This window comes from Giraffa tippelskirchi, chromosome 10 (assembly GCF_054371585.1).
Source record: "Giraffa tippelskirchi isolate mGirTip1 chromosome 10, T2T-mGirTip1v1.2.pri, whole genome shotgun sequence".
In the NCBI taxonomy this organism is placed as follows: domain Eukaryota; kingdom Metazoa; phylum Chordata; class Mammalia; order Artiodactyla; family Giraffidae; genus Giraffa; species Giraffa tippelskirchi.
The window spans coordinates 105,571,638-105,597,458 of record NC_137284.1 but is presented as its reverse complement, the minus strand read 5'-3'; the positions used below and the strand labels follow the sequence as shown (position 1 = coordinate 105,597,458).

The 25,821-nt window shown below is 41.3% G+C and overlaps 1 protein-coding gene across 7 annotated transcripts in view; it reads right to left on the bottom strand.

The window, feature by feature from the left end:
• Positions 1–25,821, bottom strand: part of ELMO1 (engulfment and cell motility 1) — a 583,742-nt gene that overhangs the window by 431,517 nt on the left and 126,404 nt on the right. For all 7 annotated transcript variants that reach the window (XM_081534200.1, XM_081534196.1, XM_081534197.1 and 4 more), the window contains exons 3-4: positions 10,715–10,755; positions 9,304–9,376 (exon numbers count right to left, since the gene is read on the bottom strand). Coding sequence is in view for 4 of the 7 variants with exons in the window: in XM_081534196.1 (XP_081390322.1) it covers positions 9,304–9,376; positions 10,715–10,755 (114 nt within the window). In the remaining 3 variants the exon portion in view is untranslated. The remainder of the gene's footprint in view (positions 1–9,303; positions 9,377–10,714; positions 10,756–25,821) is intronic.

Below are 25,821 nucleotides of genomic sequence, written 5' to 3'. Positions count from 1 at the left end.
ACACAGCTTTACTATATAAAAAATAAAGTGCTGTACAACTTTGTATATATACCACTGCACACTTAAATGGTAGTTTTTATGTGTGTGAGTTATATCTCAATTAAGATGCTAAAAAAATCTCAAGCTTAGGACAGTGCCTGCCACATACAGGAGGTCAGTACAAGTTACTTTTCTCAAATGCATGCATGCATGGCTCTTTTCCCTTGGATTATGAGCTGGTAGATCCAGGACAAGCAGCCTGTCTGGAAGAGTCCAGTACTTTCTAAAGACTGGTGACAGTCATACAAGTAGCCAACAGGGCAAGGAGCATCCATACTAGAAGTCAGGTTTGGTTACAAATCAAAAAAGGAAGAATTCAGCAGCAAGGCACATGTGAATGTAGAGTGAGGATCAAAGGGAGACAGGCAGCAAAGTGTGAGAAAGGCAGGTGATGGGGCAAAGGGGCAGCAAGAGAGAAATACTGGGAGTCAGAAGCCTCAGAAGAGCTGAAAGACCAGGGCAAGCTGAAAAGCAGGAACATCTTTCTCTGCCCGTTCCTGCCTGCTGAGTGCCAGTCCCGGATCTTTCTTTGCCCGTCCCTGCCTGCTGAGTGCCAGTCCTGGAGGTGCTGCCCCGGATCAGCAGGTGGAAACCCATGCTGGTCACACCTGGCTGAGGGACAACTTGCTGAGGCAGCCACAGTGGCTTCTATTGAACAAATACAGAATCTTCACCATAGGCAGCAGAAAACGGGATGGCTCGTACGGATGTGTAGCTGGGTTAGGAAATTTACAACATTCCTGGGCTCTGGCTTACTCAAATTAAAATGCCTGTCCCAGTGAAAATTCTTTGAACAGGAGTAACTGAGACCTGCGTACAGTGGTTTCAGGGGCAGAACTGAAATGCCACAGCAGATCCTCTCACAGGGATTCGAAGACAGAAAACAGAGAGCAGAGAGGAAACAGGATTGGAAGCCTCTCCCTCTCCCCCGCCTCTGACTTCCTCACAGGCCTTCAGCCCCACCCATCTCAAGTCTCAATCCTTTCTGCAGCCCAGTGTTCACCTTGTAGGAAGATGCATCCACCCTGCCACCACAGTAGTTTTGACTCCATCTGACCTTTCCGCTCTAGCAAACACCATCGCCCAACTCACCTCTCAAGTTCAGATTTCCAGGAGAGAATGTAAGGGGGTGGGGCTCAGCTAGGGTAAGGCATCAACTTCCAGCCCCTTAGCTGTTGGGGGCAATAGAGAAGGGACATATGCCCCCCTAGGAGCCAGTGGAGGGGCAGCTTCCCAGGAAAAGACACACCTCAGTCTGCTTTGTGTTTTGTTGGGTGGCAATGGTAGTCAGTGTGCAGGTGTGTGTTTGTGTGTGTGTATTCCTCTCTTCAACAAAGAACACGTTCCAAATGTGAAACTTCCTTAAACTACTTAATATGCATCACTTGTATTTATTCTCCCGAGTGAATCCCCCCACCTCGTAAATATTTTCAGTGACTTTCAAACATTTTTGACCCCAGGATAAAAAATAAGACTAAACGTATATTATATATGAAGCACATGAAACAAATATTTCACAAAACAACACGTGTAATGCACCCTGATCTTTTCTATCCTATTATAGTCCATTTTAATGCTCCTTCAGCCTGCTAAATTGATTTGACACCACTAACAAGTGGTGACCAGCCATTCGAAAAACCCTACTATTACTTCTATCACCTGTAATTTTATCATTTGAAAACAATTTTACACTTTTCACATTATACTCATATAGAAGAAAATTCCCCAATTCCTTCCCAATAATATCCTAAACTCCACAATATTGTAGACAATTTTAAAAGATGAACCAAATGCACAAGAGATGTCTAGTGCTTTGAATTGTTTACACAACAATGTTCTTAAGCCAGTCACATGACACCCCTGTTCTCAATCTGTTTGGTGACCAATATGGACTCATGCCCTTGTGCGAAGTGTCAACCAACCTAGCTGAGATGCACCACCCACTGTCTCTGTACAAAGCCAACCTGCCCACATAGGGATGGAACCAGCTCCCTTGGGCTCACCAAACTTGTTCCAAAGGGAAAAGAAATTCTGCTGGTAATGTGTGTATCTCTGGGGAATTTCTAAGGCTGATTACTTTGTTCAGCAATGCCGATGCAATTGAGTTATTGGGTCATGGATATAAACAGGATCAAATGCTTGTTGGAGGACCAAGAGGTAGCAGAATAAGGACTGTCAGTAGAGGAAGCTAGGGAGGTAGAAGAGAGGATGGAAAGATGGATTTCCATCTCCAGCACCAAGAACCGGTGTGACTTCCATCTGTGGCACAGCATGCTGAGAACTGCCGAGATTCCTGCCTGTCCCACAGCATGGCCCAAGAGCGCGGAACACTGGCTCTTCAGTCAGACTTCCTGAGCCCATCCCTGATCTGTTACTGGCATCCCCTGAGCCTCAGTTGTGCCCTCTGTAGAATGGAGCAGGTACCAATAAAACCCGGTTCACAAGCTTCCTGTGAAGACTCAAGTACAACAAAGAGCCCATGTGAAGCGCTAAGCTTAGTGCCTGCCACAAAGCAAGGATCCAACACATGTTCGGGACAGTTGTTACCATTCCTCAACTAACGCCCCAGCTCACCTGCCAAAGTGCTTAAAACACACAAGCAGATGTCTGTCTTTGAATGACTACTTTTCCCGTTAGCTTCTCTTATCAGACATGGTTAGCCCACTTCAGGACCTTTTGGATTCCTCCTCTCTTATATAATAACTTGATTCCTTCCTCTTCTTTCTCAAAACCTGTGCTCACTTCAATGTTTTCTCCCCCACTAAACCCTGAGATCCATGGATACAGAGAATGAAAGGAACTCATCTCACTGAACTATTTATAGTGCCCAAAGCTCGATAGTTCACAATAATCAAACTGAATTCCACATGATAATTAAGTGGTCTCCTGACCCAAGTCAGACACACAAGTACCACGGATATACAATCCCTGTCTGCCCAGGGATTCTGGGAAGCTCAAGGCCTGTCTGAGAACCCAGAGCATCTAGGAGGTAGGAATGGCACTAAAAAGGGGTGCCCTTCAAAAGGCCCCACTTCCTTCCCAAAGGTTCCTGGGGCCAGCTTCAAAGAGGAGTCTGAATGAGTCATGGCTAGCTCTATTTTTACAAAATAAGAACTTCTGGAAATAAGATACTGCCAAGGTATATCACTATACTTCACACATTCTGAGATAGGTCTTAGCACAGGGGGACCAAATACCACTGTGAAATTGTGAGAGAACTTCAAGGGTCCACAAGTACATGATCTCCTAAAGGTGCCTTCTACCATGCCCCGTGCTTTCAGGGAACCTACCTGTCTGCATGCTTAGGGTCAAGGATAACAAGGCAATTTTCCTGTTTCCTTAAAAAATATGGTATTAATGTAATAATACTACCTTAGACAATCCAGACCAAAGGCAAATGAAAATGTGTTTGCTAATCTCTACTGAGTAGAGGACTATCTCTTATAACTTCCTCCATGCCATCTTCTTAAGGAATAAGGAGGTCATAATAGGGTGGCTCAGTGGTAAAGTATCCACCTGCCAATGAAGGAGATGTGAGTTCAATCCCTGGGTCAGAAAGATCCCCTGGAGGAGGAAATGGCAACCCACTCCAGTATTCTTGCCTGAAGAAGCCCACGGACAGAGAAGCCTGGTGGGTTATTTTCCATGGAGTCGCAGAGTTGGACATGACTGAGCGTCTGAGCATGCACACAGACTAAAGCTGGTAACCAATGCTCACAGGTCGTAACAGCCTATATTTATTATCCTGAGGCAATTATTAATACCATCAGGATCAATGGCCTAGTGTCAGCAAAAAAAAAAGAGGGCATCATAAACAAACTAGGGCCCAGGTGGTGGGGACTCCAGGATCTCTAGGAGGTGACATAGGTAGATTGGAGGCAGACCCACATGGGTCGAAGCCTCAGCTCAACCACTGCCCATCTGTATGACCTAAACAAGTTGTTGCATAATCTTTCTTTGTCTCATTTTGCTCATGGTAAAATGAAGATAATAATATCGGCATCATCAGGCTGCAATGAAGATAATGGACCACCCACTTTAGCCCCCTCTCTCTATAAAATTATCTTTTCAGAAAACAAATTCTACTAGAATACTTAAATAAACAAGTGGGCCTACACTGAATTAAAAAGCTTCTTCACAGCAAAGGAAAACACTGACAAAATGAAAAGGCAACCTATGGAACAGAGAAAAGTATTTGCAAATCATATATCTGATAAGAGGCTAATATCCAAATTAAATAACAAGTTCACACAATTCCACAGCAAAAACAAAAACAAAAAACAGCCCAATTTAAAAAATGGGCAGAGAAAGTGAGTAGACATTTTTCCAAAAAAGACAAGTAGTCAACAAGTATATGACTAATCAGTATCACTCATCATTAAGGAAATGCAAATTAAAACCACAATGAGAAATCACCTCACAGCTATTGGAAAAGCTGTTATCAAAACCAAAACAGAGAAACACATACATATTGGTGAGGATGTAAAAAAAAGGGAAGCCCCGTACGCTGTTGGTGGGAATGTAAACTGGTATAGGTACTAGGGAAAACATGAAGGTTCCTCAAAAAATTAAAAAAAAAACAGAATTAAAACAGGATCCAACAGTCCCATTTCTGGGTATATATCCAAAGGAAATGAAAACATGATATTGAAGAGATATTTGAATTCCCATATCCATTGAAACATTATTCACAATAGTCAGGATATGGAAACAACCTAAGAGATGTCAATGGATGAATGAATAAAGAAGATGTGGCAGAATATACAACAGAATATTATTTAATTATAACGAAGAAGGCAATCTGGCGATTTGTATCAACATGGATGTACCTTCATGGCATCATGCTAAGGGAAAGAAGTCAGACAGAGAAAGACAAATACTTCATGGAATCCCTTATCTGTGGAATTTTTTTAAAAAGAAAAAGTAAAACTCATTGAAACAGAGAAACAGAGAGTAGAAAAAGTGGTTACCAGGAGCTGAAGGGTTAGTAGAAATAGAAAGAGGTTGGTAAAAGGGTACAAAACTTCAGATTATAAGATGACTAAGGTCTCAGGATCTAATGTAAAATATGATGACTTAGCTGATAACACTGTATTGTATAGAAATGTGCTAAGAGATTAGAGGACTTCTCTGGTAGATCAGCTGGTAAAAAATCTGCCAGCAATGCAGGAGACCCTGATTCGATTCCTGGGTCAGGAAGATTCCCTGGAGAAGCGATAGGTTACCCACTCCAGTATTCTTGGATGTATTCCTGGTGACTCAGTATTCCTGGTGGCTCGGACAGTAAAGAGCCTGCCTTCAGTGCAGGAGACCCAGGTTCAATCCCTGCGTTAGGAAGATTCCCTGGAGGAGGGCATGGCAACCCACTCCAGTATTCTTGCCTGGAAAATCCCCATGGACAGAGGAACCTGGTAGGTCGCAAAGAGCCGGACATGACTGAGAGATTAAGCACAGCACAGGGCAAGAGATAAGAACTTAAATGTTCTCACCAAATAAATAATTAGAGGTGATGCCTGTGTTATGAACTAGATAAGCATCATTTCATAATGTATATGTATATCAAACCACCATGCTGCTAAGTCGCTTCAGTCGTGTCCGACTCTGCGCGACCCCATAGACGGCAGCCCACAAGGCTGCGCCGTCCCCGGGATTCTCCAGGCAAGAATACTGGAGTGGGTTGCCATTTCCTTCTCCAGTGCATGAAAGGGAAAAGTGAAAGTGAAATCGCTCAGTCGTGTCCGACTCCTAGCGACCCCATAGACTGTAGCCCACCAGGCTCCTTCATCCGTGGGATTTTCCAGGCAAGAGTACTGGAGTGGGGTGCCATTGCCTTCTCTGCAAACCACCATGACATATGCTTAAATATCTCACAATTTTATTTGTCCAAGTATACCTCAATAAAGCTGAAAAATACACAATTCACTTTTTATTTTGTATTCTCTCTCTCTGTCTCCGAGCCATCACTCTGAAATATGAAAGTTTCTGGGGCAGAATCTGAACATGTAAATAGCTGAATCTTAATGTTCTCTAAGCATTTGCATGCTATGCTTCTGCTGAACGCTGCTCGACAACATGACATTTTTTTCCCTTGTGCTGAAAAACAAAAGTTAATGGCCCAATAAGCAAATGAAGACAATTTCAGAAAATGGGCTTGGATAACATGAGAAAAGCAGGGGAGGTGCCTTCCTGAGGATCTTAGAAGACTGTCAACATCCGTCAGTTACAGAATATGTTAGCTTGTCCTGCCAGAGCTGGAGAATTTTTCTTCTTTAAAATTACAGGTGATATTTTATCTCTGCCAGTGGGAGGGGGAACCACCTCATATACAAGGGAAAGTCAGTAACTAAGAATATACACAAGTTTCAAAAATTAGCCACCGGTTACCATGGTAACACAAATATTGCCTAACAACTCACTGGGCTGTAAGTAACCAAGATGATGCTAAATACATTACTTCAAAATGGGAAATGGACTCTATTTTTAGGAATACTTGCAAAGAACTAGATGGACCTAACCGCAGACTGAAGGTGGCTCAGATTTACCCCTGTGGACCCAGGATTCAAGGTCCATCTCCTGCCCTGTGTGCGTCCAATTCTATGTCACATGCATGTGCTATGCCCAGAGACAGCTGCAGGAGGAAGAGTGATGACATTTTATTTACAAACAAAAAATGAGCTTTCTCATTCCTTAAACTTTTAGTAAAGGAAGAATCCTTGCTATTGGGCAGTGAAGACTGATAACAGATTTAGGTGGCAGTCCCTTTAAATTCAATGTTAAGGATTTCCTCAGGCCAAACAAGATTTCTCAGAAAATAACTAGCATGCCCAATAAAATAATAATTTTCCCATTGATCTGCATAGTTTGAATTTTCTGAGTAGATATTAATGTTAGTTAGAATAAAAGTATAAACAATATATGAATTTTTAAATTATTCTAACAACTGACCATACAACAACACCCTCCTAAATGAAACTTGGCATGTGACTTCTGTTCATGGTGCACAGTGCCTGGAACACTGGGGCCCCAAGTCTTCAGAAAAGTGGTCCCAGAGCAGTGTTCTTCCTAATGGTCCCTGAGTACCTGCATCAGAATTACAGAGGGCCCTTACGGTGTAAAATCCTAGGCCATATCTAAGGCCCACCCATCCTCAGTCTCTGAGGTTGGGATCTGAGAAATCTCCATTTTAAAAAGATGCACCCTGTGATGTTTATGTTTTCTGGTCTGAGAAGTCCATCGTTAGCAATCACCAATACATTGAGGTCTCCTGACAATGAAGACAGAAGATAGGACAGTCATCAGGGGACACAAACCAATACGGTTTCTCAAAGGCAGAGCTGTTTGTGATTCAGTGGCTTTTGGGCCACAGCCTAAAGTATAAAACCAGCACAAAATACTTGTATTATATATGTGTGTGTGTATGACCCAAGTTTTTCAGAAACAACATGGGTGATGTACTCTGGCCTACTTTATTATATTCCAATTTTTAATGTTATGGCAACCAACTAAATTGATTTCACTTCCCACTAATTGGTGATATTTGAAAAACTCTATTGTAATATCTGTTGTCCTATATTTTCATCACTTAATAATTTTTAAATTTTTTCATATCATATCCTAAATAGTAGAAAGCCATTCAGTCTTTTCCAATATACCCCCAAAGTCACAATATTTTAGTTACCTTTAAAAGGTGAATCAAAGTAAAGTGAGACAGTCTTCTGTTTAAGGGAATCAACAACAATACATTCAACTGTTAGCATTTAACTTTTATTTATTTACATCCTTTTTATCTCACAAATAGCATGCAGATTATATAAGTATAAAATAAATGAAAAATCTTAAGAAAGTGAAGCAAGAAGAAAAGAAAGACACAAAATTGAGTGTTTATGGAATAAATCAAAGGAACAAGTACAAGTAATAAAGACAACATAGGCCAGGAAATCTAGTCTACATGTTAACTCTCAGTTTTCTGGCCATCAGTGTACAGAGGAAAACATGATCAGTTATGAAAATTCCAGGACCCATCTGGGAAGAATAAGCAATTTCTAAGGAGCATTTCCAGGCTTCTGGCTGTCTTCCCTTCGGGCTGGACTGAACACTTGCTGCCTCCCTCCATCCTCAGGGTAGAGAGGGCAGTCACAGTGGGACAGATCCTATTAGTGTTTCCACCTTCCCCCACCATTTGATTCACAGGGAAACTTAAGATCGCTCTAAGGATTGGGACAAACAATCCAGGAGCCATAGGTCCCCTGATTCTCCCTTTTCTTGGAGCATTCTATATTCATTTCTGTCCCAGAGCTGACCAATTTATTGTGATGAAAACTGTTCACAGAGCCATCCTCTTCCTCCTCACCAACCCCAGAAGGCTATCAGTTCCATGAGGACCATTTTGGCTTCTACACATATCAGTGAGCTCTCCATAAAACTGAGCTGAATACTAAACTTCTACAGAAATTCCCAAAAGGAAAAGTGATACAAGCACGAAGATCTGAATTGGCTTCTTGGTTCTATGGTTCATCACTCCTGAGATATTAGCCAAGCCATCTGACTGCTATGATTCAGTTTCTTATCTGTTAACCAAAGCCAATGCAGTTTCCACCACAGGCTAGTCTTGAGGATGAAACTAACAAACAGATGTAACGAGGCAGGCCCAGTTTCTGGCACACAGCAGGTGCTCAATAAATGTTACTTTTCCCTTCTCCTAACAGAAATCTCTAGGATATTAATTGTACTTGCTGCTAGAGCCACTGTAGTATTCACAATCCTTCTCTCACTTCCAAGTTTCCTAGTTAAAATCACCCATGAAGAAAGCAGAGTTCGCATGAACCACAGAACACTCAATGCCTACGCAATGCCACCTTCAAAATGGTTTTTGTCATTGTTTCAATAACTTTAAGCAGGGGCTTAAAAGTTATTCTGGGAAAAAAAAGTCTGAGAAAGGAAAGCTTGACTAAGTCATTAAGTATCAAATAAATGCTTAAACCAAGCAATAAGAAAGAGAGATAATTAGTAAATTCACTGTTAGAAGGCAAATGCTGTTGCTAAAACAGAACACAGAAACATATTTGGTCTTTACTCTTCAATGGGCTAAATAGCCCCTTGTTAATACTAAAGTAGCGGTTGGTTGCTTTGCAGACTCTGTTTTCGTGGATGGTAGAGATGTAAAATTTAGACCAGCATGTTTAATCTTGAGCAGAGAAAACATCAGCAATGTTTTAATTTCCTTTAAATATAAGTGTTCCAGATTAAATAACATGGTTGACCTACCTTTTCTGTGATATAGAAGTTTGAACTATCAGCATGCTGCAGTGCAAAGTATTCATGGTTTGCAAGGGACCACCTGAAAAATGCAAGCAAAAGCTGATTACAAAAACAAAAAGGGATCATTTTCATGTTCATATGGTAGAGTTAGATTAACTTAGCACCCTGTGATTGGACCTGGGCCAGTACCCAAGATACACACAGTGCAGCTCCTAAAACAAAATGACTTTAGCCCCCTTATCATGACCCTGAGACCAAGGTCTTATTCCAAACCTACTGTTCACCCTTTAAGTATCTTATCTTCACAACTTTGAAAGAGGGCTCATTAAATATAAAGTTCCATTCCTCCCTATGATGAAGGAGTGAGTGGAGCAGAGAGAGGAAAACAAAGGAAACGAATGCAATTTAAATTTTTGATAATTGTTACATTTCAGTTGTCTCTGTAGTCTACCATCAACAATCTGTATGCTTGCTGTAGACTGGAACATTTCAGTTAAGGATTGTTGTCGTTTAGTCACTAAGTTGTATCCCACTCTTCTGTGATCTCACAGACTAACTTGCCAGGCTCCTCTGTCCATTTCAGGATCACAGGTCTTAAACAAATTCCAGGTAAAATTCTATTCATAGTTCTGCCTTAAAAATTAAAAAAACCTCAGGAATTTCCATATGCATGGATTGTTAGAGCAGTCCAAGAGAAGTAGGAAAGCTCACTATCTTTATGAAGTTCCATGTGGCAGCACAACCACCCACCGACCTGTCTTTTAAATTATTTTATCTTCTGTGGGGATCTGAGTGGTCTTCCCATTTTATACCAGATGAAGTATGTACTTGGAGAAGGCAATGGCAACCCACTCCAGTAGGCTTGCCTGGAAAATCCCATGGACGGAGGAGCCTGGTAGGCTGCAGTCCATGGGGTCGCTAAGAGTAGGACATGACTAAGCAACTTCACTTTCACTTTTCAGTTTCATGCATTAGAGAAGGAAATGGCAACCCACTCCAGTGTTCTTGCCTGGAGAATCCCAGGGATGGGGGAGCCTGGTGGGCTGCCGTCTATGGGGTTGCACAGAGTCAGACACGACTGAAGTGACTTAGCAGCAGCAGCAGCAGAAGTGTGTACTTAACTTCGGGAACTTAGACTGCTTCCTGCTGAATAGGATGAATGAACCACATCTTTTCAAAGTAAATAAGATCAATCCCAATGTCCACATATCAGGACTTCCACACTTCCCACTCTTTGAGAAACAGAGAGAATGTTTTGGTAGAAAAGACGCGGATATATCACACAGTAATTCTTGGTGTCTTTAGGCAGGTCAAGTAGTGACTTAATGAGTAATATTTAAAAATTGCACAAGAATATTTTATTTGCCTTTCAATATGTTGACTGGAGCTCCCTGGATAAATCCTGAGTAACACTTACCCATCACAGACTTCCTTTATTATTGCAGACAGTGGTTTTTTCTGAAAAATAGAAAAAAAGGAAATACTTTCTGTTAGTTTCATTTCATCATTTTAAGCTATAAAAAAAAAGAAGAAGAAGAAGAGGCCTAATAAAGACACTTAAGTAAGAACAATTTACATTTGCTATTCTTGGTTGTTGTCAGTGAGTTTGTTTTTCTCAAGGTAATAATTGATCAGCCATCACCACCAACTGTATTAATGATGTATTATCCTTGTGGTCCTTTTTTCTATACTTAACATGCGAGTTGAACAAAATATATATCATATTTCACTTGAAAGTGAAAGTGTTAGTCTCTCAGTCATGTCCAACTCTTTTCGATCTCATTGACTGTAGCCCACCAGGCTCCTCTGTCCATGGAATTGTCCAGGCAAGAATACTGGAGTGGGTTGCCATTTCCTTCTCCAGGGGATCTTCTCGACCCAGGGATTGAACCCGGGTCTCCCACATTGCAGGCAGATGCTTTACCATCTGAGTCACCAGGGAAGCCCCAATATTTAACTTAGCCGCATTAAAATCAGGGTGAAACATAGTTTTGGTCAAAGATCTCATAGGCAATAACAACCTACAAAGTCAATTGATCACCAGAATTCCTCAAGAGTAGTACATGGGTAAGGTGACCAGTAGTGTAGCTTTATGCAAACAAGCTTGGATGTAAGGTAATTTTATGAGAACATGAGGCAAATGGAGCATGAAGCATAGTGACATTGTTCCTACAAAGTACACAGAATTCTTCCCACAACTGTGGTCCCGGCAAATGTCAATCATGCAGCAGCTTGAGTAGGACACTCTAGAGTAATGGGACCATGACACCATGTGCTGTGGTGTCAACTGGTGGCTGACTACAGCTGTACTCTTGGCCTAACAGCCACAGCTGCGCTCTGCCTGCCTCCAGACAGAAAGAATGTAGTGAAGAGACACACACAGCTCATCCAGAGATGTCGAAACTCTTTCTCCTTTGGCTGTAAACAGACTGCAGCTGTCTCCTGGGATGGGCAGGAGTGTGTCTACCAAAGGAACACATCACAGACAAGAAACAAATGGGGAAAAGAAATCAAAGAAATACAACACATGGTCCTGGATTTTCAAATACAACCACAGAATAGCATCTAAACACTTTCTCCTCCAGTCTTTCTGGGCACTGTGGTAAGGCAGAAGGAATCTGAATCAAGCAGAAGTGGTTTAAATCCTAGCTGTGTCAGCTTGCCTGCAGTGAGACTGACAACTTCCTTAATTTGCTGAACCACAACTAGCTTATCTGTAAAATGGGCAGAAGACCTACCCACTCCTCAGGGTTGTCATAAGAATTAAATGAAAATTAAAATAAAGGGCAAAAGACTCAAAAAACAGTTAGGGCTCCACTTCTTTACCCTCTCATGTCACTAGAAGAGCTTGATTTCCTCTTTGCATCCTTGCCCTCTGACCCAACGTTGCTAGGTCCCCCTTTTGGTTAATTCCAAGCATTCCATTCTTCATAGTCCTTTCTAAGGGCTTCAAGGCCCTGATAAAAGCTCCAGTGCTGCCCTCAGTATTCCTCCAATGCTCTCCTGCATTCTGGAGCACTAGGGTCTATGACTAAGCCCACCACCATGTTTTCAAAAGACTGTCTGCCTACAACTCTAAATGTAGTGGGCAGAAGACGGACCGAGAATTGTGGAGGGGTGGAAAGACAGTGCATATTAGCATCTTGGGTAATCTCTTTTAGACTAAGATTAGAAATGGAGATTGGATTCGACAATGAGGTTACATGTTATACAACTTGAGGCCTTTGCAAGAACTTGTCCATTGTTTATGGCTCTGGCAGTGAGTTGAAGAGCAAATGTGCACTCCCAACCAAAGGAAAAAGGAGCTTTAGGAACAAAACTTTTTCATAAGTTGAGGATTTTGCACTTCCAGTTGTCAGAGACCTCTCCAGGCTATTAGTATTTCATGAGGACCTACCAGTCTCCTACATTAGCTGCAGTGGCTCAGATGGTAAAGAATCTGCCTGCAATGCAGGAGACCTGGGTTCAGTCCCTGGGTTGGGAAGATCCCCTGGAGCAGGGAATGGCAACCCACTCCAGTATTCTTACCTGGGAAATCCCATGGACAGAGGAGGAGCCTGGCAGACTACAGTCCATGGGGTCGCAAAGAGTTGGAAACAACTGAGTGACTAACACTTATTTACCTACCAGTCTCCTAACTTGCCCAATCTTCTTGCATCCTCAAAACTAAAATATAAATAACAGGGTCAGATTTCAGACTTAAATTATATTGAAAGGACAGATTGAGCCAAGAAAGTATTGCTAATGATGTAGGAGAAGGCATTTAAATTACTGATTTCAGAATGGGAATTCTTGAAGTCTAGGTAACTTAGAGGAATTCCTCAGATTTTAACCCAGGTCTTATTCATTGTGTCAGAGTCAAATTTGAAGATAGAAGTGGGCTTCTAGAACTATTATATTTAGAACATTCTGAAGTTGGCTATATGAAAGAAGTAAAGATTCTGGAAGAACAAAGCTTAGAGATTTAATAGAGAAAGATTAGAGAAAAACTTTAAACCCCAGAGGAAAAGGACTCACAGTTAACATAACTGCAGCCTCACCAAATGAAAATGAATGCTGTGTAAGCACAGGGCCCCTCCCTTCCTTCATGTTCCAATGAAACCCTGAACTCCACCACCCAAACCTAATTCCAATGACTTTACAATTTTCATCTCCTTTAATTCATCCACATTTTTAATGTCATTACTAACTTCTATTTGAAACCATCTTTCCAGAATTGCTCTATTTCCTTCCATCTCCTACAGTTATAAGCAACAATCTTTCGATAAAATCCAAGAGATCCTTCATTATTTGTTTTACCTCTAACTTCAGATTTATGTTCCTATCTCTTCTGTTTTCATTCAACTGGTCAGTTCCTCATTCATTGCAACTGTCCCAAGTCTGTAATCTGATTCCACTCTTAGAAATCTCTGGCAGTTTGTTAGAAACAGCATGTTAACTCTCCTTCAAGCATCTTATTAAATGTACAAACAAAAATCATTACTCTCACCATTCCCTAACCCAATAATAGCATGTCCCCACCCCCAAATTCTCGACATCTCAGTCATGATTTTTTTCTGTCTCATTATGACACCACCAGCCCATGAGCATGACATGCACCATTAACCTTTATTTCTTCAGAGCATCATTAACCTTTATTTCTTCACCCTCCAGGTCTGGTTTGTTACAGGTGGTATTACATCTTCCTCTGTGACATTCATATCATTACTTTTCACCTCCTCCAAACTGCTCTTCTAAAATCTTGGCATTCCTCATTCCAACTCCTACCAGATAAATCATAGCCCAGTTCCATCACTCTTAATTCTGCTTCCTCAGCCCCAGTGCCTTTCCTGAGGAACAGCCCATCATTACTAGCATTAACTACTTGTCATAAATTTCCAATCAAACACTCCACTGGCCTATCAAACACAGATTCCTATCTTGCATTAGTTCCTATATTTGTATTACCTACGTCTAGTAGTTCTTTCATGTAGACTTCTAGAGAACTTATCTTTGTCTTCTCTATTCTGTGATATACAGATATTTAGACCCTGAGTCTCATCATTACTTCACCACAACCTCTCTCTGCTTTATCCCTTCCAGACCTAACTACCACTTTTGGTTACGAATTCTCAGGATCCTGGCATCAGATCCTTGCAAATAAGACTTTACATCACCAGTTTCTTTCTTTCTAATCCCTGCATTAATTATAATTAGGTAAAATTAGACTTTCCCCATAAACTTTGCTCCTGTTGTTCTTTTCCTCCAATATCCACCATAGATCTCCAATGACCATCACCTGTATTGTATAAATCTCTTAGCTTGTCATCCGAGGCCTTCCATAATCTCGTCTCAAGCAATCAAACTGTCTACTAATGTTGTACACGTTCCCCACGCTTTTGGACTAGCTAACGATTTATCCAAAAAAATCCCACCCCCATACTTTTACTTTATGCCATTTTTTAAATATTATTTTTGGCTGTGCTGGGTCTTCACTACTGTGAAGGCTTTTCTCTAGTTGCAGCAGCGGGGGCTGTTCTCTAGTTGTGATATGCAGATTTCTCTTTGTGGTGGCTTCTCTTGTTGCAGAAAAGAGCTCTAGGGCTCGTAGGTTTAATAGTTGCTGCTCCCGGGCTCTAGAACATGAGCTTGAGAGTTGTGGCACATAGCTTTAGTTGCTCCACCACATGGAGGGATCTTCCTGGATCAGGGATCAAACTCATGTCTCCTGAATTGACAGGTGAATTCTTTACCACTGGGCCAACAGGGAAGCTCCAGTGTTCAGGCACTAAAGTTGTGCCCGATTCTTTGTGACCCCATGGACTGTGGCACGCCAGGTTACTCTGAACTTCCACCAGCTCTCAGAGTTTGCTCAAATTCATATCCATTGAGTCAGTGATCTCAACGTCTGTTGGCCCTTCTCCTCCTGCCTTCAATCTTTCCCAGCATAAGGGTCTTTTCCAGTGTGTTGGCTCTTTGTATCAGGTGACAAGAGTATTGGAGCTTCAGCTTCAGCATCAGTCTTTCCAATGAATACTGAGGGTTTATTTCCTTTAGGATTGGCTGGCTGGATTTCCTTACAGTCCAAGGGACTCTCAAAAGTCTTCTCCAACACCACAGTTCGAAAGCATCAATTCCTCAGCACTCAGTTTTCTTTATAGTCCAACTCTCACATCCATACATGACTACTGAAAAAATGATAGCTTTGACTAGACGGACCTTTGTTGGCAACAAAGTCCCTCTATACTTAGCACATTAAATGAATCACTCCTAAGGACCTAGTATATCTGTCTTATTTTCTTGCCCCTTGAAAACAAGGTATTTTAATTCATCACTGTAACCTTTTGCACCCCTCAGTACTAGTTGCACAGTTCAGTTCAGTTGCACAGTCGTGTCAGAAACTTTGCGACCCAATGAACCGCAGCACACCAGGCCTCCTTGTCCATCACCAACTCCCTGAGTCCACCCAAACCCATGTCCATCGAGTCGGTGATGCCATCCAGCCATCTCATCCTCTGTCGTCCCCTTCTCCTCCTGCCTTCAATCTTTCCCAGCATCAGGGTTTTTTCCAATGAGTCAGCTCTTCGCATGAGGTGGCCAAAGTATTGGAGTTTCAGCTTCAACATCAGTCCTTCCAATGAACACTCAGGGCAGATCTCCTTTAGGATGGACTAGTTGGATCTCCTCGCAGTCCAAGGGACTCTCAAGAGTCTTCTCCAACACCACAGTTCAAAAGCATCAATTCTTCGGCACTCAGCTTGCTTTATAGTCCAACTATCACATCCATACACGACCACTGGAAAAACCATAGCCTTGACTAGACGGACCTTTGTTGGCAAAGTAATGTCTCTGCTTTTTAATATGCTATCTAGGTTGGTCATAACTTTCCTTCCAAGGAGTAAGCGTCAGATTACTCTGAAATCAGATTGATTATATCCTTTGCAGTCAAAGATGGAGAAGCTCTATACAGGCAGCAAAAACAAGACCAGGAGCTGACTGTGGCTTAGATCATGAACTCCTTATTGCCAAACTCAGACTGAAATTGAAGAAAGTGGAGAAAACCACTATACCATTCAGGTATGACCTAAATCAAATCCCTTATGACTATACAGTAGAAGTGAGAAATAGATTTAAAGGACTAGATCTGATAGACAGAATACTTGATGAACTATGGATGGAGGTTCGTGACATTGTACAGGAGACAAGGATCAAGATCATCCTCAAGAAAAAGAAATGAAAAAAAGCAAACTGGCTGTCTGAGGAGGCCTTACAAATAGCTGTGAAAAGAAGGGAAGCGAAAAGCAAAGGAGAAAAGGAAAGATATACCCATTTGAATGCAGAGTTCCAAAGAATAGGAAGGAGAGATAAGAAAGCCTTCCTCAGCAATCAATGCAAAGAAATAGAGGAAAACAATAGAATGGAAAAGACTAGAGACTTTTCAAGAAAATTAGAGATACCAAGGGAACATTTCATGCAAAGATGGGCTCAATAAACGACAGAAATGGTAGGGACCTAACAGAAGCAGAAGATATTAAGAAGAGGTGGCAAGAATACACAGAATTGCACAAAAAAATTCTTCACGACCCAGACAATCACGATGGTGTGATCATTCACCTAGATCCAGACATCCTGGAATGTGAAGTCAAGTGGGCCTTAGGAAGCATCACTATGAACAAAGCTAGTGAAGGTGATAGAATTCCAGTTGAGCTATTTCAAATCCTGAAAGATGATACTGTGAAAGTGCTGCACTCAATATGCCAGCAAATATGGAAAACTCAGCAGTGGCCACAGGACTGGAAAAGGTCAGTTTTCATTCTAATCCCAAAGAAAGGCAATGCCAAACAATGCTCAAACTACCACACAATTGCACTCATCTCACACGCTAGTAAAGTAATGCTCAAAATTCTCCAAGCCAGGCTTCAGCAATACGTGAATTGTGAACTTCCAGATGTTCAAGCTGGTTTTAGAAAAGGCAGAGGAACCAAAGATCAAATTGCCAACATCCGCTGGATCATCGAAAAAGCAAGAGAGTTCCAGAAAAACATCTATTTCTGCTTTATTGACTATGCCAAAGCCTTTGACTGTGTGGATCACAATAAACTGTGGAAAATTCTGAAAGAGATGGGAATACCAGACCACCTGACCTGCCTCTTGAGAAACCTGTATGCAGGTCAGGAAGCAACAGTTAGAACTGGACATGGAACAACAGACTGGTTCCAAATAGGAAAAGGAGTATGTCAAGGCTGTATATTGTCACCCTGCTTATTTAACTTATATGCAGAGTACATCATGAGAAATGCTGGGCTGGATGAAGCACAAGCTGGAATCAAGATTGCCGGGAGAAATATCAATAACCTCAGATATGCAGATGACACCACTCTTATGGCAGAAAGCAAAGAACTAAAGAGCCTCTTGATGAAAGTGAAAGAGGAGAGTGAAAAAGTTGGCTTAAAGCTCAACATTCAGAAAACTAAGAACATGGCATCCGGTCCCATCACTTCATGGCAAATAGATGGGGAAACAGTTGCTGACTTTATTTTTCTGGGCTCCAAAATCACTGCAGATGGTGACTGCAGCCATGAAATTAAAAAGTTGCACAGCATGCAGATGCTAACAGGACATAAGAGGAAACTCAATACATTTCTGTTAAATGGAAAATTCACTTACTTTATTTTTCAAAAAATGAACTAACAGAAAATCCTTGACTATAAAAGCAAACCATTTCCTAAATGTCCATCAATAGATGAATGGATAAAGATGTGGTACATATATACAATGGAATATTACTTAGCCATAAAAAGAATGAAGTTCAGTCATTTGTAGAGATATGGATCGACCTGCAGAGTTTCACAGAGAGTGAAGTAAGTCAGAAAAACAAGTAGTGTATATTAACACATATATGTAGAATCTAGAATAATGGCACAGATGAACCTGCTTGCAAGGCAAACATAGAGACATATATGTAGAGAAGAACAAATGTGTGGACACCACGGTGAGGGGAGAAATGGGGCATGGGATGACTTGAGAGATTGGGATTGACATATATACTATGACTGCTGCTGCTGCTGCTAAGTCGCTTCAGTCATGTCTGACTCCGTGCAACCCCACAGACGGCAGCCCACCATGACTACTACGTATAAAATAGGCAACTAATGAGAACCTATTTCTAACGGAGAATCTTCATTAGAATGACTGATGTTGAAACTGAAGCTCCAATACTTTGGCCACTTGATGTGAAGAACTGAGTCATTGGAAAGGACCCTGTTGCTGGGAAAGACTGAAGGCAGGAGGAGAAGGGAGTGACAGAGGATGAGGTGCTTTTCAACTGGATAGCATCACTGACTCAATGGACATGAGTTTGAGGAAACTCCAGGAGACAGTGGGGTCAGAGGAGCTTGGCCTGCTACAGTCCATAGGATTGCAAAGAGTTGGACATGACTGAAACAACTTAGCACACACACACACAGGTATACATACAGCTGATTCACTTTGCTGTACAGCAGAAACTAACACAACATTTTAAAGCAAGTATATACTCCAATAAAAAATAAGAAAAATGATTAATGAATATTAAAAAAACAAAATGAAAGAAAAAAACAACCAACAACATCAAAGTAAACCATTTCAAAGTATAGCCTGGATTATTCAGCACAAATCCCACTTCCTACCATGTAAACCACTATGGGGTGGCTATAAGCAGCTGCTTAGACATGTAAAGGTTGTCACCACTCCCCACACAGACCACTCTGTGATTCACAGCTTGGGAGAGCATTGAGCCAGCCAGCTGATGAGGAGTATAATTCAACAGGTGATAAAACAGATACCAATCAAATGATTGGCACCATCCTTTAGCAAGGCCACACAGGTGAGCAGGAACTACTGCTGTAAACAGGGATGGAATGAGATACTCCCAAATACACTATTTTGGTAGCAGTGCTTTTCTCATTGGAGAAGGCAATGGCACCCCACTCCAGTACTCTTGCCTGGAAAATCCCATGGACGGAGGAGCCTGGTAGGCTGCAGTCCATGGGGTCGCTAAGAGTCGGACACGACTGAGCGACTTCACTTTCACCTTTCCCTTTCAAGCACTGGAGAAGGAACTGGCAACCCACTCCAGTATTCTTGCCTGGAGAATCGCAGGGATGGCCGAGCCTGGTGGGCTGCTGTCTATGGGGTCGCACAGAGTCGGACACGACTGAAGCAACTTAGCAGCAGCTTTTCTCACTTTCTATATAAACCTTCAATTTGACATGAGCTCCTTGCCTGACTTAAATTCTACACTAAAGTTTGGCTCTATATTTTAGCTAATATTTGTTCAGGTTACATAAGATGTTTTTATGATAATACAAGTTTCACTGAGGAGAAGAAAGCTTCCAAGGCATGCTTGGAAGTTCACTAAAATTTGGGAGTAAGGTGACAAGCACATTGCCTTGGTAGCTTTCTGTGGACCCACATAATATTTGCCTTTCATCTCATTGACAGAAAAGCCCAGAAGAAAAGAAAATTTGATCTAAAAGGATAAAAACTGGTTCTTCTCTCTTTGAGTCCATAAACCATAAAGGAACTAAAATAAATTCTATACTCTATATGAATATATCTGCATGTAAAATATCAAGGCAAAATTATTTTAATTGCCTGAGCATGTTTTTGTAACTTAGCAAAAAATCATAACTAAATCCCTTAAGCTTTTTGTTTTGAAGGTCAAATCGGCCTTCTCAGACTCAGTAATGAACTAAGATGGAAAGAATAGAAATGTTTTTAAGGATAACCCAGAGGGTTAGTCAGTTACCAGATTTCCAAGTGCAGGTGACTGGGGATTAAATAGACTCTCTACTTGTTCCCTTTAGCAATGGTGAGGTCATAGTTCATGATATGAAAGTATTTCTTCTCTTTATACTAATTTGAGAAAATTTCAATAATGACACAAATATTTTTATTCATCAAACAAAGTATGCATTTCCAAATGAATTTTATTGGAAAAGTACCATGTGCCAACAATTATATTCATGGAGTAAATAAGCTTTTTGTTGTTGGGTTTTTTTTTTCAATTTATCCCTCCCTTTTAAACTCTTACTCTCCAAAAGAATTCCTTTATTCAACTTAATTTATCATAGACTACATCTAGAAAGCAAATTTCTAATACAAAAAGATTTTTGTTTACTTTTCATAAAATCACCTAGATTCCTGAGAATGGTCAAATTCACTAGCAATTAGCTTGTGATGTTTATCTCTGCCTCTGTTCTCACATGGTATTCTCTCCTCTTCTTACAAGAAGGATGTAGGACCCACTCTAAATCCAGGGTGATTCCATCACAAGATACACAATTATATATGTAAAACCCCTTTTTCAAATAAGGTCACCTTTTCATATTCCATGTGTTATAATTTGGACATACCTTTGGGGCCACAGTTAAAACTACTGCAACAGAGTTAAGAAAAAAATATATTTTTTTAAGGATTAGGGAGAAAAGAGAATACTGCTCCCTAATCCTTAAAGTGGGTATTGGTCCTTCACTTTTCTTCCTAAACTCTCTCTTGCTTTTAATGAAATGCCAGTGTCCTAAATCCCTGAATCCATGCCTCCCACTATGACCCCTCTTCTAAGGTCTGATCCTGCATTCCCAACAACCCTTGGTGCGGATCCCCGTGGACGTCCTGCCACTTCTTCAAGATTAGCACTGCATTCTCCTCCTCACTAAACCAGATCCTCCTCCTGTCTCATTTTTATCTCAAAAAAAAAAAAAATATATATATATATATATATATATATATATGTATGTATGTATGTATGCATGCATTTATAGCTGACTCTCCCCACCCAAAGCTCATGGTTCCTTTCAGACATGAGAGGACCCCCAGAAGAAACATCCTTGGGAATCTCCAGTTGTTTATATCAGAGGTTGTGGAGTCCAGCCTGCCTTGAGGCACGTTCCCCAGACGCAGCCCAGCTGTTGTCCCTCATCAGTGTCCCCTCGCTGATGAGCGCAGTTCCCATTCAACCACCTGTTCCTGCCTGTTGGCAGGGCACCTGGCCTGGGGATACTATGCGACCCAAATTCTCACCTCAGAGCCCATTCCCTCTGCCCACATTTCTGCCTTGACACTGGCCTGTGGAGGCTGATATCTCCCGCATCTGAAGTGACACACACTTGTCAGCAACTATAAATTGTGGGCGCCGTTCCTACCTCTGACATCCACTTCTCAGGCCCATGTCTGTCCTAAAAAGAGCATCACATCAGAAAGAAAGCTTGGCTTCTTTGAAACCTTATTTATTTCAAAATGTTTTTAAAGAAATGGGGTGGGGGTATGCTTATGAGATAGGAGTAGGGACACCAGAAAAGCATTCAGAATGCTGAATTTTTATCAACAACTTGCTTTTCTATACCTTACCCCAACTATGAGCACTGGAAAAACTTTAGAAAATGATTTCCTGGGGTAGAACCCCAACTTGTGCAGCCCCTGGTTTTGTAGCTTTAGGCTTACTACTTCTCCTCTCAATGTTTCCATTTTCTTTTCTGAAAATAAAAGTAGCATCTCGCACATAGTAGGATAGTGAAGACTAATTGCTGCTGCTGCTGCTGCTGCTAAGTCGCTTCAGTCGTGTCCGACTCTGCGCGACCCCATAGACGGCAGCCCACCAGGCTCCTCCGTCCCTGGGATTTTCCAGGCAAGAACACTGGAGTGGGTTGCCATTTCCTTCTCCAATGCATGAAAGTGAAAAGTGAAGTGAAGTCACTCAGTCGTGTCCGACCCTTAGCGACCCCATGGCCTGCAGCCCACCAGGCTCCTCCATCCATGGGATTTTCCAGGCAAGAGTACTGGAGTGGGGTGCCATTGCCTTCTCCGAAGACTAATTGAGAGGATGTTATATCAAGCCCTCAAAACTGCACCTGGTACACAGCGAGGCACTGGATACATGTTACCTCTGAATAGGTTCTTTCATTTCATGCATCCAGCTTGGACACTTTGCAGGTACTTTCTTTAAATGTTGGTTAAGAAAATTAAATACATGAATGAATGAATATCCAGTTCTTCTTCCTTCTTCCTGGAGTGACTCCAGCCCCCAGTGCTGCCTTTGGCACTCATCTCATCCTGTTCTTTATTCTTCAATGCATTTTTGTTTCCTCTGCCAACCAGATTATACACGTTTGGAGGACGAGACTGTCTCTGAGACTCACCTCTGTCACCTCCCAAGCAAATGGCTGCTAGGCTACAAGGAGTGTAAGTAATGAACTTTTTTTTTTTAATTAAAAACACATCTTTTCTCAGACTTTCAGCTTCTTTCCCTTTCTTCTGGTCTCTTTCAACTGCTCTGAAGCTCAGGCAGAAGGTAAAGATGGAAGACAGCAAGAGAAAGACAGGAGCAGTCTCCCATCACCACCTCGTAGCCACTCTGCCAGAGGCCCATTGTCAGACAGCCTGTAATTGCAAAACCATTTTCCACCAAGACTGAAAGTTCTTGGTCCCAGACTATTATAAAGTCTTTCTCCAGTGCTTTAAAAGAATGTGCCAGAAGCTTTGTTTTGACACTTTGAGGTGGTACAGCAAGCACAGCACTTTGGATTTTTACTTTCTTTTATAGATGGAAATTCATTGAACATATTCTGCCCAGCAGTTATGAGTAATGTTGGTTCAGAAAGAAAAGAAACCCAGCTCCTAAATGTCAGGACACCTCTGAGAAGGGATATATGCATGATGACTAAGACGTAGCCTACAATGTGACTTGGAGAAACTTTCAGGTGCAATAAATAATCCATCTAGTTCCCAGAGGTGCCTCCTGACACCATGTCAAAAACACCAGTCATTTTTATAACAGCTTTATTCTTCCTCCAATGAGCCTGGTGACTGCTCTCCATGCTTCCAACCATATACCTTTAATATGGAGGAATCAGATGTCTCCGAGAGGTGTGTATGAATATTCTGTTTTCCTAATAGCTGCTTAAATAACCTGAAAGTTAATGACAAAAACCACACTTCCCTGAGGCAAATTTATTAATAGCTGGTTCTTGGAAAGCAAACATTTTGACAACAGTTCCAATGGGAATCACTCACACAAGATTGCAGTGACTGTTAGAAATGACAAAGGCAGGGGTTTGCCGGGAAAGGACTCACAACGCTGTCTCCAAAGCAGTAAAAACTATGTATCCTGTTAATTTTAAAAATAGAAAGATGACACATTATGACATCTTTTTCTCGACAAGATTTGTTTCAAAACTAGTTTACTAAAAATGACTTGTTTCAAGCTTTATGAATCTAATTAAATATTAGATTCAGCAAGACCAAGTGCAATCTTTGCATCATAAAGATCACCGGACTATGTAAATGAGCAGACACAGAAAATAATTAGTACTCTCATTAGTAATGAGTTAAAGAGGAGGAGAAGGTCCTTTTTTTCTTTTAGGTTCTCTGATATACTTCTGCTCAGTAGAAACTGTGCTCCCCTTCAATAGGAAGCAAAATTGCAATTTTAGAAAATGACAAAAATGTAGAGATGAACAATGCAAAAATAAAGCCCTACTCACATCAATTATCTATTCTGAGTCTTCTTCCTTCTTCTTGACTATTTTACATTGTCCTAATACCAATGTTGCTATGGATATAATTTTTTTTCCAAATTTCAATATCTCAGGCAGCAAAAACAACAGCTTTCCAAACTACTATATCCTTCTCTACCTTCCTTAACATCTGTCTTTTCCAAGAAGTGCTCCCAGATAATTCCAGCCTGTCTGGTGGGCCATTTCATTCCACCACACCTTGAGTCAGTTCAGTTCAGTTCAGTCACTCAGTCATGTCCAACTCTTTGGGACCCCATGAACATGCCAGTCTTCCCTGTCCATCACCAACTCCCGGAACTTACTCAAACTCATGTCCATCAAATCAGTGATGCCATCCAACCGTCTCATCCTCTGTCGTCCCCTTCTCCTCCTGCCTTCAATCTTTCCCAGCATCAGGGTCTTTTCAAATGAGTCAGTTCTTCACATCAGGTGGCCAAAGTATTGGAGTTTCAGCTTCAGCATCAGTCTTTCTAATGAACACCCAGGACTGGTCTCCTTTAGGATGGACTGGTTGGATCTCCTTGCAGTCCAAGGGACTCTCAAGAGTCTTCTCCAACACCACAGTACAAAAGCATCAATTCTTCGGTGCTCAGCTTTCTTTATAGTCCAACTCTCACATCCATACATGACCAATGGAAAAACCATAGCTTTGACTAGACGGACTTTTGTTAGCAAAGTAATGTCTGTGCTTTTTAATAGGCTATCTAGGTTGGTCATAACTTTTCTTCCAAAGAGCAAGTGTCTTTTAATTGCATGGCTACAATCACCATCTGCAGTGCTTTTGGCACCCCTAAAATAAAATCTGTCATTGTTTCCACTGTTTCCCCATCTATTTGCCATGAAGTGATAGGACCAGATGCCATGATCTTAGTTTTCTGAATGTTGAGTTTTAAGCCAACTTTTTCACTCTCCTCCTTCACTTTCATCAAGAGGCTCTTTAGTTCCTCTTCACTTTCTTCCATAAGGGTAGTGTTATCTGCATACCTGACATTACTGATATTTCTCCCAGCAATCTTGATTCCAACTTGTGCTTCATCCAGCCCGACATTTCACATGATGTATTCTGTATACAAGTTAAATAAGCGGGGTGACAATATACAGCCTTGACGTACTCCTTTCCCTATTTGGAACCAGTCTGTTGTTCCATGTCCAGTTCTAACTGTTGCTTTTTGACCTGCATATAGATTTCTCAGGAGGCAGGTCAGGTGGTCTGGTATTCCCATCTTTTGAAGAATTTTCCACAGTTTGTAGTGATCCACACAGTCAAAGGCTTTGGCATAGTAAATAAAGCAAAAGTAGATGTTTTTCTGGAACTCTTGCTTTTTCGATGATCCAAGGGATGTTGGCAATTTGATCTCTTTGAACCAGAGATCAAATTGCCTTGAGTCAAGTGTTCTCTTTTATATGGAAATGAGAGAGTGATTCACTCTGTGAATCAATTCAGGTCCTAAGGTCTGCCTACCTTCTCTTCTGTGAAACAGTCTACTTATTTGTGTTAAGCTCATATGTGGAAGGTTAATCCTATTTATGTGCATGGTATGAAACTATTGATAAAAAGTCAGACAAGCTTGATAGAATAAACAGAAATGACTGCTGACTCTGATGGATAAGGTAATAGCAGACCAGATGGGTAGATACGAAAAAGCCAGATAAGCTCTCGAGGCAAAGTACGGTTCAAGTTCAATTTAAACACAGGATTATGAATGCTGATCAACTGCAAAGAAACTGACATTCGACGTAAGACAGCTGTCAAAAGAATACTAAGTTGTGGCAAAGAGAGTTTTAAGAAGTTTACTTTTTTTTTTTTACTTTTTAGTTCCCCCTCTTCTACTTCTTGTCTTTCTGTGCCATGTAGTTGGTTTACTGTTTGAGCGGATGAGTGAGTGGATGAGTGGTTTACTGAGTGGATGCACTAGCACCAATTCACCCTTCTTTTTGAAAAAATTTATTTATTTGGCTGCATTGTGTCTTAGTTGTGACGCATGAGCTC